Here is a 17295-nt window from a genome sequence, read left to right as displayed (position 1 = left end):
GTCGCAGACGTTGTCTTGGGAGCAACACTATTCAATAACTCAACATAACATAACACAACCTACACTTGGGTGTTGAATGCTCATCTAGCTACGCTACGGCAGAACTAGACACGGTTCGCTATCCCGGCCCAGACCACAAGCTGGGTCCTGGACCGCGTGGCTAGAGGCTTCTTTTACCCGACGTGGATCTTCATCACCAGCAACACGAAGAACCCCGAGCCCCTCACTGGGCCCCCGTTATGTCGGCCTGGGCTGGGGCTGGCTCCACCCCTCGCCCCGTCCACCTTCTAGATCTCTCGAGCTCTTTCCCGAAGGCTCCCGAGAGCTCTTTTAGACCACGTGACCGCCCAGCGGCCCCGTCCACCGGTGGCCCCCCTCCAATATTATCCAGTCACGTGTCAGCAGGTCAACCAGCGTTATCATGCCCCAACGTCACCCTGGCTGGCTGACGCTCCCTCTCGCTCCCTCACCGGGAGCCCGCACCGCACACTGCTCGCGGTGCCTCCACGCTGACCAGCGCTCACCCAAGCCCTGCTAGGGCTGGTACTACGCCCCATAAGCGGCTACACAATGTTAACACATTATCCGCCGTGGCTTCGTAAGCCCGGCACCACACAGTGACAATCACAGTCACTACAGATATAAGCGATATATAAATTTCATTTGAAGTTAAATGTAGCGCTGTAAATAGGGCTATAATATACTAAATGGGTCGCGCTACTTACCTGCAGTTGCAGACGGGGTCCACCAGGGGCAATACCTCGGACCGGGATAGGGGCCGCTAGATTCCCCAGCTCCGAGGCAAGGGGGGGCTGCGGGGTGTGCTGGGATCTCCCCGGGACCCCCCTTGGAACTCTCTAGAAGGGAGGCGTGGCCGGGGGCGGGCACGCCTCCGGAGCTGTATAAAAGCCGGACCTCTGGACGGGTCGAGGCAGCCAGTTGAAGACCAGCTAGCTAGGACCCTGGGACTCCCCTGAACCGCCGTCATTGTAAGGGCCGGGTCTGAGTGAGCCAGTGGTGCGACCCTGGAACCATCGGGGCCCGACGTCCTTGTAAGGGCTGGGACCGAGCGGGCCAGTGGTCGGGACCTGTACCTTGGCTAGGTCAGGTCAGAATCGCCTCCCCTAGGTCACCCACAGTAGCCCAAGGTCGTCGCCATGGAGTCAACATTGGGGGGGACCAAATCTTCCAGGGTGTCTGGGGGTCCCAACCCAGAAAAATATCTAAATTTGAAAACTTATTTCCTGCCTAAAATATTAAAAAATTCATGAACACATGGGATGGACTTGTTTGCTTTACAATAATGTCGAATATGTATTGTATTCAATTGCTCTGTTTTTACTTTTTTACCATTTCTTGTTTCATTTTACGTAATTGCAGAGACTAGGGATTAATAAAGTACAACCATAACCACATAAACCTATGCATCGATTTATTTCGATATTGTGGCCAAGGTTGAGCGCCGTAGGCGCCCCCGCACAACCACATGCTATGTTGTTGGGGGGCGCCATAGGAGCCCCCCAACAACATAGTTGTTAATGAACGTGTTTCCTCTAACCGACCGTCTCCACTCTCGTGAAACCCACACTACATATATTAAGCCATTCCAACAATACGTACACATTCAAAACATAATAATTGTATTTCATAACGATGTATGTTACCGTAGGGCACGTTAAAGCATTTACTTATGGACGTGCAGGGTGCACAAATAGTACGATATTTGCAATTTTCCAGTGGCCATTGCTTTAAACAAAAGCAATTGCAAATCATTTTTGTTACGCAAATGATCACCTGTACTAAATGTAAGGTGAACAGACTGACTCTGCATATCCTGTCGGTGGGTGTTACAGCACGGCACTTTCATATCCCCTGCGTCTCACCGACCCCAAATAAACACGATTTAGTTGTGCCGCCAAATCGTTTATTTTGTATTATTTTCATTAGACCACGCTGAAAAACATACATCTACGCTACACACGTGATTAAAACAGCACCTAATGACATATCACAGAGTTAATTTAAAGTGAGATAACATCTCTAACAGCAACAAATATACGACAGTACACGTCTCTAGCTTGCAGCCGAAACATAACATATTGGCGTATTCAAGACGATGCAAAACACTACATATATCCCAATGTTACACTACCAACGTATCCATTTGTCGAGATGTTTACTTAAAACCGACCACGGATTTAGCGCTCAGGTTGAACACGCAACATGTAAAATTATTCTAACACATTGTCTAAATTGCGTTCTAAACGCAATATTGAAAACATTGAAAGATTAACCATCCAAATAAATGAACGAAGCAAATAAAAACTATCACGTAGTTAAACTCTGACCCAAGAAACAACTACTACACTATGAAGGCGGTACTGAGAGCATGTCGTGGGTAATGTATTTACACGTGTAGACGATTACTAAATTAATATTACATTGCCGCATGCGGCTCTTGCAAGTACTGCTTCGTGACGTTATTTATCAAGGGCCACCGTCTCGTATTCACCACATTCCATTCCGGCTCTTGAAATAAGAGTTTTGCCGAATTTCGTGAAAAAAAATCTGTCATTTTGGTTGCCGACCCACTGAGGCAGACGAAGGTGAATATATCCGACACCAGATTCAATACCGACAGTCGTCATTAATTCAATGTTTCAATAGATTGGTGAGACGTGATGCTTAGAAACTTTTTGGTAAAAAAAAGTTTGTGAACAGAAGTGATTGACATGTAGCAAAACCTCGTGTATATATAACCACGAGTGCTTTACATATATTAGGCAATGTATAATGAAAAGTTACCATCGTGGAATTGTTTTGTAATTTATAGACAATCCTGATTGACTAACGAGGTCAGTATAAGGCTTAAGACAATTGATTGGTCCACTTTCAAATGTTTTGAGACGAGGTGTGACGTCAAGCTCCGAGACGCCCTGTAGACATATCAAAACTAATTATTACCACTTTGAAACAAACTCAAACTAGCTCCTGCAGATTGTTAAACAACACTGAGGCTTGTGGTACACCAAATCATGCTTTTCCACTTGCCTTTGGTTATTGAACTGTTATTTTTGGCTAAATCTGAAAAATCAGTGTAGCTGGATACGGTTCATACATTAATACATTACATATAAAAGAAAAACGGTAATACTTTCGGTATACTTTGAAGACGAGCACAGAACAAAGCCGATAATTACATGAATATTTTCTCAAAGCATGTTCATAAATGGTAAAGGTAAAACTTGGCATACGAGTAATAATGGAATAGAAAGAAAAGGTTTATTTTTTTTGCATGCGAAAATGGACCAAAGAGATTTACACCTAAGGTAAACCGTGTGAGGAGCTTAAAGTTGGACACCATTTCAAACGATCCAGAACTTACAGGATATGGAAGTGTTCAACATGATGCCAGTGTTGTCTGGTATATCCTTGAGTAAAATAATATGAAAACTGTAAAGCAATATACAGGCATTTGCAAATTACCGAGTTATGGTTTCCGATTAACGCGGTTCACTAAGTACGGTGTGAAAGAAGTAAAAAAAATACATACATGATTTGCTCATATTACAGATGCAAGGCATTATTACAGGTGATCGATGTAATAACTTAAAAGATCAAACTAGCATTCTGAACATTGTGCAGCCCTTTATTAAAACACAAAGACATTCATCATTGTCAAGGACATGTCTAAGGTTTGTCGAGGATTGAAGCCAGTGTCTTTATTGACACAGTAAAACAACGCAAATATTTATCTCATAATGGGGATACATTTAGAAGCTGTGTTTTAACTTCTATGCCAAATAGTTGCTTATTGGCATTAAAAAAAATATTTGATGTTATCAAGTTGCTGCTCCAGTGAACTTAGAAAATAACAAGTACAATGGAAATAACACGGTTTGTATTACTCTGCAACCAATATGGTGGAGTATTTGTTCAGTCAAGTCAAGTTATGCTTGCCAAGCAGCTCCATTCAGATGAAAATGTTACTTGCACATTTTTGGTATTCCACCTTCAAAACGGCTTACGCACATTCAGCTCTTCAACCTGGTGAATTGTGTTCCAATAAGATTCCCATCACCCAACCTACCATCACCAAATTCCACCTTTACCAATAGTTTACATATGATACAAATGCTATACACCTCTTTAATTCCACGTGGCCAGAGAGTGCTTGTCCCATCTCAAGAGCCAGAGGAGCCGTGTTGTTCTCATGCCCGCTTGGTAAGCTTCGTCTTACTTTTTTTGTGACCGCTTGAATGTTTTTTTGTAAGTGGCAATACATCTGTCAAGGAATGGCTAATGGTACGTTTGCATTTATCAGATTTTCTCACCATTCTATTGACCTGGTGATCAAGAAGCCCTCGAACACATTTACTCTTCACCTTACCACCTAACGGACTCGATTCCTCAGGGCTAGAAACTGGGTATCCTGGTGCATCTTTATTGCCCATTGCTCGTCTGTATGCAGACTGTGGCAGCGTAGCAGAATGTGCACCCTGTTTGCCATCCGTATGTTTGAAGAGGGGCACAGCATCTTCTTTTCTCGTGTGCGATGGGCTGAAGCTGCTTTTATCCCTGCGTTCCATCTCAGGATCCAGAGGAGATGAAGGAAACGAAAGCTGCAGTTTTGGAGATCCAATCTTGCCATGCGCTGAAATCATGAATTACACATACGATGCAGTTTAATACAATTATGTCCGATGTAGAATATCACTCACATTGCCTACATAGTGTATGCAAGTGATATTTATTAAGTTAACCTTGGTGTACTCCACTCTGGCTCTGTTTCAGCATAAATTTTTTAAATAAATAACATCTTGGTCCTTAGATTTAGGGGCCTTTTTGACCAATTATCGATGTGTAAAGTGGAGGGACAAATGTGAAGGAGACAGTCTGCTTATGTATTTGGTTACTTAGTCTCCATGATACAAATTACAATTTAGTTTAAAAAAAAATGTATGAGGCCGCTCAGCTGTGAGCTAGAACAAATGCAGCCGTTGTTTTTTTTTAACAAAAATTAAACATTGCAAACCTTAACACCGCACGTAAGATTTTAACCTTACCACACGATCGTAATTGGCGACAGCAGCAACAAACAAAAAAGCCTTAGCAGCTTATGTACATACGCGACTTAGTCCTCGCCAGGAGCGGACGACATCCATGGCAGAACCAGTCAGTTTGGTTGCTTTTCAGTCCCGCACATGCCAGATGAGCGCCGGCTGCACCACAGCAGTCGCAGCGCGTCACCTCCCACTTACTGAAATGAATATTTCGTGAGAGAAACAACACGGTTGGAACCTGGTTATCGATTATACTACTCAAAAAAGATATTCCGGTCACAAAAACAAAGCATACAGAACCACAAAGAGAGCTGAATTAACCTCTTGGTTAAATCGATATTTGGTCTAAAAAAAACCCAACATCAACTTGCTGTTGGAAAATATGTACGACATAATTCAGAAACGTGGAAAATATGGCCATGTTATATAGTTGCTTGAAGAATCATTCAGCTGGTTTCCAGTTTAATCTTATAAGTAACGCAAAATGTTAAATTACACTGATCTACAATTTTTTAGACGTCTACTTCTGAGATGACATGCTATTTATTATGGATTTTAATGTGCTCAATTAAAATATGACAATTAAAACAATTGATTGTTCCCAAGATATTACAGTTTTTACATTTTACGTCTATGTATATTAGTAGAGTTTTACTCAAATTGTAGACCTAGGTCTTTTCATGTGTTCATGGTTGCTTTACATGATAATACGTCACTTGGCCTGTTCATGTAACACTTAAAAAATTAGCAAAAGGGTTATATAAATAACATGTATTATGAAACAAAAGGCAAAAAAACTATTATATATATGTACATAGTTTAGTCGTTATTCACTATCTACTCAGCGCTTCTTGGCTCGTCTCTTGTATTCATTAAATGGAGCATCTCTTGTCACTGTCCAGCAATAGTCTGCAAGCATTGATGGGCTCCATTTGCCCTGATAGCGTTTCTCCATTGTCGCAATGTCCTGGTGAAATCGCTCGCCATGCTCACTCACTGCTCCGCAGTTCGGTCGGAAAAAAATCTCGAGTGCAAATTTTTTTATCTAGTGACATCTTGCAACTACAAAGCTTTTATATGCCTTTCCACCAACTCCCTGTAGTTGTCTGCCTTGTTGTTTCCGAGAAAATGTGTTGCTACTAACTGGAAAGCTTTCCATGCCATCTTTTCCTTGTCACGCAGTGCACTGTCAAATGCATAATCTCGAAGAAGTTCACGAATCTGAGGACCAACAAAGATACTTTCCTTTATCTTAGTTTCACTTAACCTTGGAAAATTTCCACGGAGGTACTTGAAAGCTGCTTGTGTTTTACCCATGGCTTTGACAAAGTTCTTCATCAGACCCAGCTTGATGTGTAAGGGTAGTAACAAAATCTTCCTTGATTCAACAAGAGGTGGATGCTGAACACTTTTCCTCCTCAGCTCCAATGACTGTCGGAGTGGCCAATCTATATTGATGTCGTGGTAATCTCTCGCGCGACTATCACATTCGCAGAGAAAACAGCAGTACTTTGTGTATCCAGTCTGCAGACCAAGCAAGAGAGCAACAACCTTCAAATTTCCACAAAGCTGCCACTGATGTTGGTCATAGTTATGCACCTCAAAAGTTGTTTCATGTTGTCATAGGTTTCCTTCATATGGACTGTATGACCAACTGAAATTGATGGCAAAACATTGCCATTATGCAGCAAAACAACTTTAAGACTCATCTTCGATGAATCAATGAACAGTCTCCACTCATCTGGATCATGAACGATGTTGGCTGCCATTAACCCATCGATGTTGTTGCAGACTACAAGATCACCTTCCATGAAGAAGAATGGGACAAGATCCTTTTCATGGTCACAGAACATGGAAACCTTAACATCACCTGCCAGGAGATTCCACTGCTGCAGTCTGGAGCCCAACAGCTCTGCCTTACTCTTGGGTAGTTCCAAATGCCTGACAAGGTCTTTCAGTTCACCTTGTGTTATGAGGTGTGGCTCAGAGGAGGAGGATGGGAGAAAATCTGGGTCATGTGACCTTGATGTTCAGGACCAGAAGTTTCATCCTCTTCCTCATCTGACTCAAGTGAGAATGATTCTGGTACATCAGGAACCGGCAGTCCTTCTCGGTGGGGTACCGGGTGTATAGCTGATGGAATGTTTGGATAATTCACAGTCCACTTTCTCTTGACACATCTTTTGCCCAACTGGAGGTGCCATGCAGAAGTAACAATTGCCAATATGATTTGTTGGCTCTCTCCAAATCATTGGCACTGCAAAAGGCATAGGATTTCCTTTTCCTGTTCAACCACTGGTGAAGTTTTGTTGCACAAGTGTTACAGCATGTGTGGGGACCACATTTTGTCCTGATCTCCAATTTTGCAGCCAAAATAAAGATGATAGGCTTTCTTAACCATAGTGGTTATACTGCGCTTTTGTGATGCAAATGTTACTTCACCACAAACAGCAGAAGTTATCTGCTTTGCTCACGCAACTACGAGGCATCTTTGCTCACTTTGGCTAAACAGAAAAGTCCCTTTACAAAATCAAACACTGACAAATAAGAGAGCACGACACTGTATGATTTCTCGAGCTGATATAGGGCAATTTGTTCAGCAGAGGGGTGTAAGCCTAGTTATGATTATGTAGTGTAGTGGAACGACACTACTCTATTGGCTTGGTATGGGGGCTGTAGGCAGGTGTCACGGGGGTCGTGTCGGGCCGTGACACTCTGCGTGAACCCAACAAGACACGTGACTGAATAAAGGGGGGCCAGGGACCCCAGGTGGGTCACGTGGTTGGGGATCGGGAAGGGGGCGTGGCCTGGGGTGGAGCTGGCCACGCCGGAGTGGTTATAAGTGGGACGTGGACAGAGAGCTGGGCTGTTCTGTGCTGTTCTGCTGGGTCATCTCTGGGATGAAGCTCTCCGGTCTCCACTAGTGGACCAGGCAAGCGGGTTGGGCTGTCCTGGTCCAGTGATGTAGTGCCCCCGTGGGTTAGCTAAGTTAGGAACGGTGGCTACCACCTTAAGTCGTTATGTGAAGTGTTACTTGTCGTGTTAGCTAATAAATAGTGTTGCCTCCAAAATCCAGTGTGCGCCTGAATTTAACCCACTACAATTGCATCATCCATGACGTCTAGGAGTAACATGATGGAATTCATATCATGTATGATGCAATACCAGGTTCAGATTGCATCATTCATTGTTTTGCTCAAAAAGAAAGTCCTGTCCAAACCCAGTCATAGATGTATTCATAGATCCAGTCAAAGATGTATTTTAGTCATTTCTGGTTTAAATTGAGATCCCTTCCCTTTATAACTCACATATCCTCCGCCATTCCCAAGTCAAGGGTCGTACACACTGACCCAGTAGCATATCTTGAAAACTAGAGCCAATCAACAATTTTAAGCATCATTTTCATTCTCATTGACCCAGAATTATTAAAGTTGGACTACATTTATTTTGGAAGCATTTTGGCTATAGATCAATGTTATTAGTGATACATGACGATGAAAATTATGTCTTTATATTAAATGCTAACCACGCTCATAACGGACCGGTATATTATCTTAACACAGTTGCTGCATCCAGAAACCTTATTCGCTTTGGCCGAACACATTGCTGTGACGAAGTAGTGGAGTGTTGAATTGCATAACTCCCCGAGCAGGTCAGGAATGGCTTGTAGCCTGTGTGCACATACCTGTTGGCTTTGTTGTAATCTCGTCCCATTGCACATTGGCAGCGTTTGATGTCACAGCGCTGGTACTGTATCAGTAGGTCTTGAAAGGCGTTCTCGTCACGCTCCCACGATGCATCCCTTTAACAAATGAATCCCAATCTCAAATTTAGCTTTAATCAATTGCAGATTTGTTTTAATCCTGCAGGGGGGGGGAGGATACTACTACCAAGTAACAATTGTCTTTTTGTCATATATATATAGCACATAAAGCCATGCATCTTAACTCCTTAACTACAAGGCTTATTGTTAGAAATATTACATCAAAATATATATCATAACATTTATTTGTACCTCTTAAAAACATAAGTGATAGAACTGATAGTGTAAATATCTATTTAAAGTAACATGTAAAGAACTCTCCAAAATCTGCGAAAACAAAAATTTGGTAAAAAACTAGAGGGTATTTGGCCTACTTTTCCACATTGGCTAGACATCTTGGAAGAGGTGGGAATACCCACTCGATACCCCACCACATGCATCATAATTACCTGTGCAGCACTCGTTTATACTGCTGGGTGGACAGAGACGGGGTGGATTTAAGAAACGTGTCTCAGTGTTTCAACTGTCGTGCCGGGAGATCAAACTGGCGACCGCTGGATTGCAAGTCCAGTGTGCTAACCGTTAAACACCAGGGCAGCATCTATTCATTTAAATCTTGACTTCAAGCTTTCGTGACTGCAGGAATTCTTATTCTTTGGGTCTTTCGTTAAAGCCACGTAGATAGAAAAAATAATAACAATATCACGACGTTTCGATCGCAACACAAGCAATCGTCATCAGATACAACACAACCCTCTTTTCTCACCCGATGACGATTGCTTGTGTTGCGATTGAAACGTTGTGATATTGTTATTCTTTTTTTCTATCTACGTGGCTTTACCGAAAGACCCAAAGCATATTAATTTCCAGTCACAGTCTTATTTAAAATAGTTTCAGCGGGTTTACAGTGCCCATGGCAAAACGAACAGCAAGCATTACCGAGATTCTGGGGTCAAATCTTGGGTATCCTCCCAAAATAAACTCGGTTCTCAAGCGTAGCGAGTTGATGGGACTTTGCCTGGTCAGCAATTGCACCAAATAAACACACATTTTGCTGTCAGTAGCAAGTTGCAGAATGGAAACATGCTCCGTCACATTTCATAATGCACGTAGCACAACTGGGATACACCTTGGTGATAGAAAATAAATAGGAAAGTAGACCTTCGACGATGTTCCACAACAATCCAAATAATAGTGCCAATATTTGAATATTTTAGCGGTTTACCTCTCAGGGATGTGGATACCCATGCGAAGCATTTCAGCTTGGAACTTCTCATTGTTGTTGCAGATGGGACAGCGAAAGAAGAACAATCCCGAGTGCAACGCCTGTTGCTGTTGTGGAACAAAAGCAAGTTATGCTGTGAAAAAGTGCAAGTGTAATTTTGGTAAAACACGCAATACGGAAATGCTTATTTCCATGTCCTACCACGGATGTCAGGATATTAGTATTATTATAGGATACACCACTACAAGGGATCATTAAGTTACCTATATATCAATCGAGGTTTAGATTTTAAGAAAATGGACTTGTACTTTTGTCAACCCAATGCTATAAGAAAACCTGCCCACAATATGCAGGTCATGGGGGGTTATTTAATATAATTTAACCATGTTGATTACTACAGGTCGGAAAAGGCAGGGAGCACAGACATGGGTGCATAGACGTACAGTACAATGTATTTTGCTACACTTCCCCATTACCCACAACAGAGGCCCGCAGCAGCAGCCCATTACAATCTGCCTTGTGCATGGTGATCATCGATCCAAGAATTATCCACTCACGCCTTCTTTAGCTTCCAAGATTTTGCAAGATAAAACAGCGCATTGAAATTTACCAAAAACAATGTCCCAGGTAATGGCAGTAGGAATGACTAAAGCGATACATACAACTATAGACAGGGTCTCAGCTATTCACCTGTATGCAGGAGCGGTGGAAGAAAGTGTCGCAACAGGAAGCACTGCACAGAGCGTCAAAAGATGATAGATCGTCTATGACTTCTAGACACAGCACACAAGTCTGCGGCTCACTGTCAGCACAGCCCCTCGCTTCAAGCTGGACTGGGCGGTGTTCTGCGCAGAATGACCTAAAAACAGAAATCCCCATTTTATATATTAAGTATACAAACTGCATATTTACTTGACAACGAATTGCAGATATAGTCTGAATGACCTGAAGCAACACCAAGGAAAATAGATCAGATAAAAAAATATATCGTACTGATGACCACTCTGGGAACTGTAAAGTATACTAAATTATCAAGATAGACATTTTAGTGCCCAAGCAAAGGTCAGCAACCAAGGGGAAGACAAAAACCCCACAAGTTGGTGAGTGTCAGCGGTCTGCTTATCGCGAGGGTCAAAAGGCTGTTATTGACAAATGTGTTCAGTTTGGTGTTGTTTGTGCCATTGCAGTACCACTGAATAATTAGCTTATTGTGAAAATGTTTGGGTGCAGTATTAAATCACGTATGGCAGACCTTTTGAAAGCAAAGCACTGCTGACAGGCATAACTCAAATTAGAAAAACGAGATACAGATTAGTGAAGCAAGAGACAGAAATAACAAAGATTTAGGTAAGAAATAAAGATTAGCAAGATAAAGGAGATGATAGACCTAGAAAGGAGAAGTAAATATAGATTAATGGCCACATGGAGAGGTTATGATGTGACATTGCACATCTACATGCATGGCAATATGACGTCACGTATGTATAACTTCTTTCCCACCGTACGTAGCTAACCGTGCTAATCGGAGGTGAAGGAAACTAAACACAAGAAGGAATTAAAAAAAAAAATATCGAAGTTAGATTTAACAGTGGATAGCTCCGGTGGCTTCTTAATATCGGAAGGAAGAGCGTTCCAGACAGTCGCAGCACATCTGAAAGCCCGAGATGCAGTGACCGTCTTTGTTTGCTGGCTAGCCAAAAGTTGCTGCGAGGATGACCGGAGTTCATGTGATGGTTTCTGCTCCTTGATAATATCAGCAAGGTATTGTGATTCATTTGTAGCAGGCACTTTGTGTGTAATGAGTGCGACCTTATAATGCATTTGTTCGACAACCAGAAGCCAATGCAACTCAGCGAGCAATGGAAGATCTTGCAGTACCTGCGCCATTTTGGATCGGTCTGGGAAACAGCCCTCGCTTAATGAAATATTTTCCAGGTGGACAATCAGCAGTGCAAGCATGTCCGACCATGATTTGAGAATCAACATGTGGATGCATTCTAGCGGCAGTCTTATTTGGCAGCCATGTGATGAACATTGACAGATCTGCCACCGACGTTGGTGCGGAAGTCTCGAGTTTTGCATTGATTCCAGTTTAATCAAACTCAGACGGCAAACCGGGAGAATGCGTTGTCTGAAAGTTATAAATTGCCGTCTTGTTTGTCACTATTTAATTGAATTATGTCACAAGTACTGTGGAAAGACCTGGTTGACTAGTTGAAGGGAAGTTGGAGTGTAGGATCCCCTTCACGACGCGCCACAGAGCACGGGGGTCATGAGCCAACTCATTTACACGCAGAGCATAGAACAATCTGAGAGACTCAATAATTAGTCGATTGGCAGATTTGCAGGTGGCTCTGCAAGCGAGTCGGACAATGTCAAAACCAGTTTTCTTCCAAAGACGTTCCACAGCCTCATCCGCGTCTGCTTCACAGCGATTGCCTCTGGTTACAGCCAATTACAATACGTTTTCCGTTCTCTTTGTGCTTGTTCGGATGGGCACGAGTTCAACAAGAAGTGATGTCATTTTCTAAGTGAGCTGCAAATGAATCAACCATCGATGCAGGATTTAGACACACTGATGATGCCCGGATAATCTGACGGAAAAAATCGTGGTCCAGTCGTTTCCAGTCTCTGTATATTGTTGTGACGGGTGGGCGAATAACCGGTTATGCCACTTTGCACATCACGAGATTGTGATCTGAAATACCCACGTCTTCGATGTCGGTCACAGTATTGGTGGATGTGAAGATGTTATCCAGTATATTTCCCGAGTGACATGTTGTGCCACAGACGTGTTGGATAAAACTGTGACTGGCAATAATCTCGGCGAGATCACTGTTGATTTTACCACAAGAACCAGTCGGTCCGGCACAATATAGGTCACCACAGATGATATCGCAAGAGGCAAGTGACCCACAGTCTAGCAGACCAGAAAGCTCAGAAAATAATTCGACAGCGGTGAAGACGCCGGTCGATAGATGACAACGATCGTAAGCCCCTGCATGCTGCTGTGCATTATGTTCACACAGCAGCTCGAATGACGGTGATTTTTAATGAGTTGGATGGGCAGATGTCTCTACGGTGAATCAGTAGGATCCTTCCACCATGTGGGGCTGCTGGTGCCAGGCTTTGTCGCGATGGTGCTGATGTACAATAGCGTATCCGTTAGATGCAGCTTCATAATTATGTCCGGTGAGTCATCATACACCCAGATTTCGGTAACCGCCAATATGTCGAGTCCACAATCGTTGATCAGATCCTGGATCAGTGCCGTCTTGTTGACTATGCAACGTGCATTGATCAATCCAAAGTTGAGGAGCCCTGGTCCAGGGTTTCGCTCGATACCCGACATCAGTAGCAGTATGGCGATGAAGGCACTCTTCCATGTTTCATGTGGATGCAGGGCGGAAGAAGAACTGACCAGATCTGTTCTCACCGTGTTGTTATATTGCGGAGGGAGAGCTCCAAAAACAAAGCTCCCCCATATAGCCTCGACCAGGCTTGTCAGGCGCAAGTGAAATATACAAACTTTATAAAATCTGCCAACACACATTTTATTGTGTTGCCAAAATAGTTAACACATTAAGATTTGGCCCCAACATCAATGCATATCCAGTATGTGCACCGAGTCCCCTTTCCCTGTGTTTCGCTGAGTGGGTGCTATATTCCAGAACAACAAGGTACTATCGACTGTGGTCTTAAACAAAAGTAAATTAACAGTAAGATATTTTATTTTTAACCAGAAATCTTGGAAGAAAAATAAAATACCTTTATTCAGCTACCAAAATACACAGGGTGAAGACAGTGACAAAAGAATGATGGATTGACAAAGCGATTTTCCAGGTGACAATCAACTTTATGTGCTGTAAAATGCTATGTGTAGTCTCGGCTTCACGTATGGGCTGTGAACATTGCTTTTACTTCATAAACTAGCCTTGTGGCCATTGATGTTTGAAAAAAACTTACGGAAAAGTGCCCTGGAACTGAAAGAGGCAATGAAGCTTTATTCCACAAGGCAGGTGGAATTTTCTTCTGCAACTTGTTAAATTGCACCCAATAGCAGCTCCTTTCTGCTTGCAAAGCATACATTTCTGTGGTGGCATGAGAAAGCGGAGTAAACACAGACCAAATGCACAACAGTTAACCCTTTCCCGTTCTGAGATGCCTCCAAGTAGCAGGGTGGGTCCTGTTCACCGCTGATTCTCGGAACGTGAAAGTGGTTCAGCGTTAATTTTATTTAGAGGCATAGCGCTTTTTTTAAAGACATGGTACTCACCCCAGAGAACTGTAGCGACACAACCGCACTCTATGATAGCTGGTGCCAAACTGTGCCACACACCCTCTCGCATGGCCTTGTGGGAGCTTTGGTCCCGATAAAGTTATTTTACGTACATGTATGTCATTGGAATGGGAAAGGGTCAATATCAAACAAGAACTACTGTGTAAATTCTGAATTTGTTGTAATTTACTCATAATTATGGAAACACTATAGACAAGTCAATTTGTTACATCATTTATTTCATGAAGTCTTGCCACACAAGTTTAAAATACATTAAACTACCAAGGAAATTCAGGACTTTGACCACAGCACTAAAATCATATAAATTCAGGTAGGAGCTTAATGAGATTTACAATCAATTCTAAGTTGCGATAAGTGATCAGTTACTTGGCAGCAGTTAATGTTGTAAAACATATATATTTTTAGTAATATTCTACCTGCCTACCTTAGAATATCAAATTACACCATCACTAATCTGTTACGATGTATTAAGTTGATCGACATTTGGAAAAATAGTGATGATGTCATTATCTAATTAAATTGTTTGCACGGTTTTATTTTAACTTTTAGTTTTTGCCATTCGCTGTCCATTTTCTTATATTCTCCAACGTATTCATTTAAAATAAGATGTCCAATCGAATGGGCTCTTATAAGGTTAGAGGTCTAAATAACATGCAATGTTTAAACGTATGCAGTGTATGCTAATTGAACACACATAGCAAATGCTGCAAAGGCTCATTGCTCCAACTAACAAATCATAAATAAAAAACTTTGCAGTGAAAACTGACCAAACGGCTTGCTCTTTTTATTTCCTTGATGATGTCATCTGGGAGGAAGCCATATAAGCCCTCCGAATCATTTCCCCGCTGACATAGGCCACTTGAAAAAATCTAGTAAACCGGAGAATCAAAATCACGTTCAAATGTTAGTTCACAACCAACGTAGTCAACATCATGGCACATACAAACAAAGAATCACATGCATTAGTTGTATTTAAATTAAATACATTTCATTTAAAGCAGTGCACCAACTTCCAGCTTTATATTAACTTCAGCTTGAATGATTACACGCTAAACAGAAAGGAAACTTACGTAATCAACTATAATTTTTTTCTATTGTAATATTTAATATGCATTTTGCCAGTGAGCAGGGCTGTTTGTATCTTGTAACCATGGAGGAGACAGGTGAGAAACGGGGTGCTAGGCATCTATAGGCTCACACTTATGTCGACCTTTTCCTCTCATTCGAGCATTTAACATGGATGATAGGGTAGTGAAAGAGAAAGTGTGGGAAGCTACGCTATTGAATGAAATTTTGATCACCGAGTTCATAATGCAGTACACTAATCACTGTGTCATCGCTCCACCCCCCCAAAAGGCAAATATACCAGAGATGACAGCATGTAAAAGTATACAAGTTGCTTACCAGGCAATAGTAATGGGCTGTGATGCCACTTTCTGGATCAGTGATTTTCTCCCCATATTGTAAGGCGTTGTTTTCTGCGTAGCCACACAGCTTGCAGGCTGAAGGAAACATAAAATAAATACTAATTTCTCAGTTATGAAATGTAAATATGCAAATCTCTAAACATGTACAATCATTTTACTTTTAAATATTTTTTTCAAGTATACAGTATAAGATGCACATACCACATATTTCCAAACAATTGCACAATGAACAAGATTTCCTGGACAATAGCCAACTTTTTTTTATTCGAAAGAAATAAGAAATGTTTACACTTGAATTCGTAACATTTCATCATTATAATCAACCATTTTCTATCCACTGCTGGATGAAGGCATCTCCTCGATGTCACCATCCTTCACGATCCAGTGCTGTTACCATTCATCTCACTGCTACACATGAACTGATCTCATCGCTCCACCTTCATGGTGGTCGTCCTATTGGAAATGTTCCTCTGGTTGTCTTTCCTCCCAATTGTCGTCCAACGGTCACCATCACGTTAAGCAATGTGTCTTTCCCAAACCCATATTGTGGCCGATTTATGTTTGTTTCCGGAACCATTTTATCCTTTTTTCTGTATTTATGTAAAGACAGTACGGAGTGATAGTGGGACAGTATGGTTCCCCGGGACCATGGTTACTAATGGACGTGCTAATGATGGTTGATGAGACAAACGTGGACAGGGTCACGTGAGGAGGAGCACGGCATCCAATGGCGGGGGAAGTGTAATTAGGGCGGTGAGTGACAGAGCAGGGACAAGCGAGGAGAATTCGAGAATAGGGGTGTGGCTGGACAAGCGAGGCTGTTGGTGTGGGGAAATCGCACTTATTCGTTGACTTTTTAGCTATTTCTTTGTGTTCGTATATATGCCTCTGATCCATGTCATAGCTGGCAGTATGCAGTGATAAAAACAATTTCAGACACACTCACAAGCTACTTTTCATCATCACAGACCATCCCTGGGCATAAAAACCTACAGGAACACCTTGCACTTCCGTCTGGTTAGGGACCAGAGCTTGGACGAATTTCAAAAATGGATGAATGTCAAAGCAGAGCCTTTATTTTGCTTGCAAATTTATTTTGGCCGGCGAAAAACGTACATGCAAATAACTACAGTAAATATAAAAACGTACATGCAAATAACTACAGTAGCTAGATAACACATGCGTGTGAAACCTAAATAAACAGAAGTAAAAGAAAAATAAACATAAGAATAAATGAATAAAACTAAATAAATAAACAAAATGATACCTTATGGGTTATTTTAGCTTTACTATCACTTGGTTCATCAGGGACTGAATGCTGGGGTACCCCCCCTGGTGAGACACTGCTTAACCAATACATACTTCACCTGGAATAAAACTTTCTACAAGCAAATTGAAGGCACCCCAATGGGCTCCCCCCTATCTCCGGTTGTAGCTAACATCTTCATGGAGAAATTTGAGACGGACGCCATCCAGACTGCCACTCTACGCCCGACCTTATGGAAGAGGTACGTAGA

At 42.2% G+C, this 17295-nt stretch overlaps 1 protein-coding gene across 2 annotated transcripts in view; it reads right to left on the bottom strand.

The window, feature by feature from the left end:
* Positions 1-1919: 1919 nt before the first annotated feature.
* Positions 1920-17295, bottom strand: part of LOC144933387 (E3 ubiquitin-protein ligase PHF7-like) — a 30421-nt gene continuing 15045 nt past the window's right edge. For both annotated transcript variants that reach the window (XM_078858103.1, XM_078858104.1), the window contains exons 3-10: positions 15756-15853; positions 15119-15220; positions 14018-14142; positions 10742-10910; positions 10052-10158; positions 8749-8865; positions 5130-5260; positions 1920-4654 (exon numbers count right to left, since the gene is read on the bottom strand). In XM_078858103.1, coding sequence (XP_078714229.1) covers positions 4212-4654; positions 5130-5260; positions 8749-8865; positions 10052-10158; positions 10742-10910; positions 14018-14142; positions 15119-15220; positions 15756-15853 — 1292 coding nt within the window. In that variant the 3' untranslated portion in view covers positions 1920-4211. The remainder of the gene's footprint in view (positions 4655-5129; positions 5261-8748; positions 8866-10051; positions 10159-10741; positions 10911-14017; positions 14143-15118; positions 15221-15755; positions 15854-17295) is intronic.

This window comes from Lampetra fluviatilis, chromosome 7 (genome assembly GCF_964198595.1).
Source record: "Lampetra fluviatilis chromosome 7, kcLamFluv1.1, whole genome shotgun sequence".
In the NCBI taxonomy this organism is placed as follows: domain Eukaryota; kingdom Metazoa; phylum Chordata; class Hyperoartia; order Petromyzontiformes; family Petromyzontidae; genus Lampetra; species Lampetra fluviatilis.
This window is presented reverse-complemented; position numbering and strand designations above follow the sequence as displayed.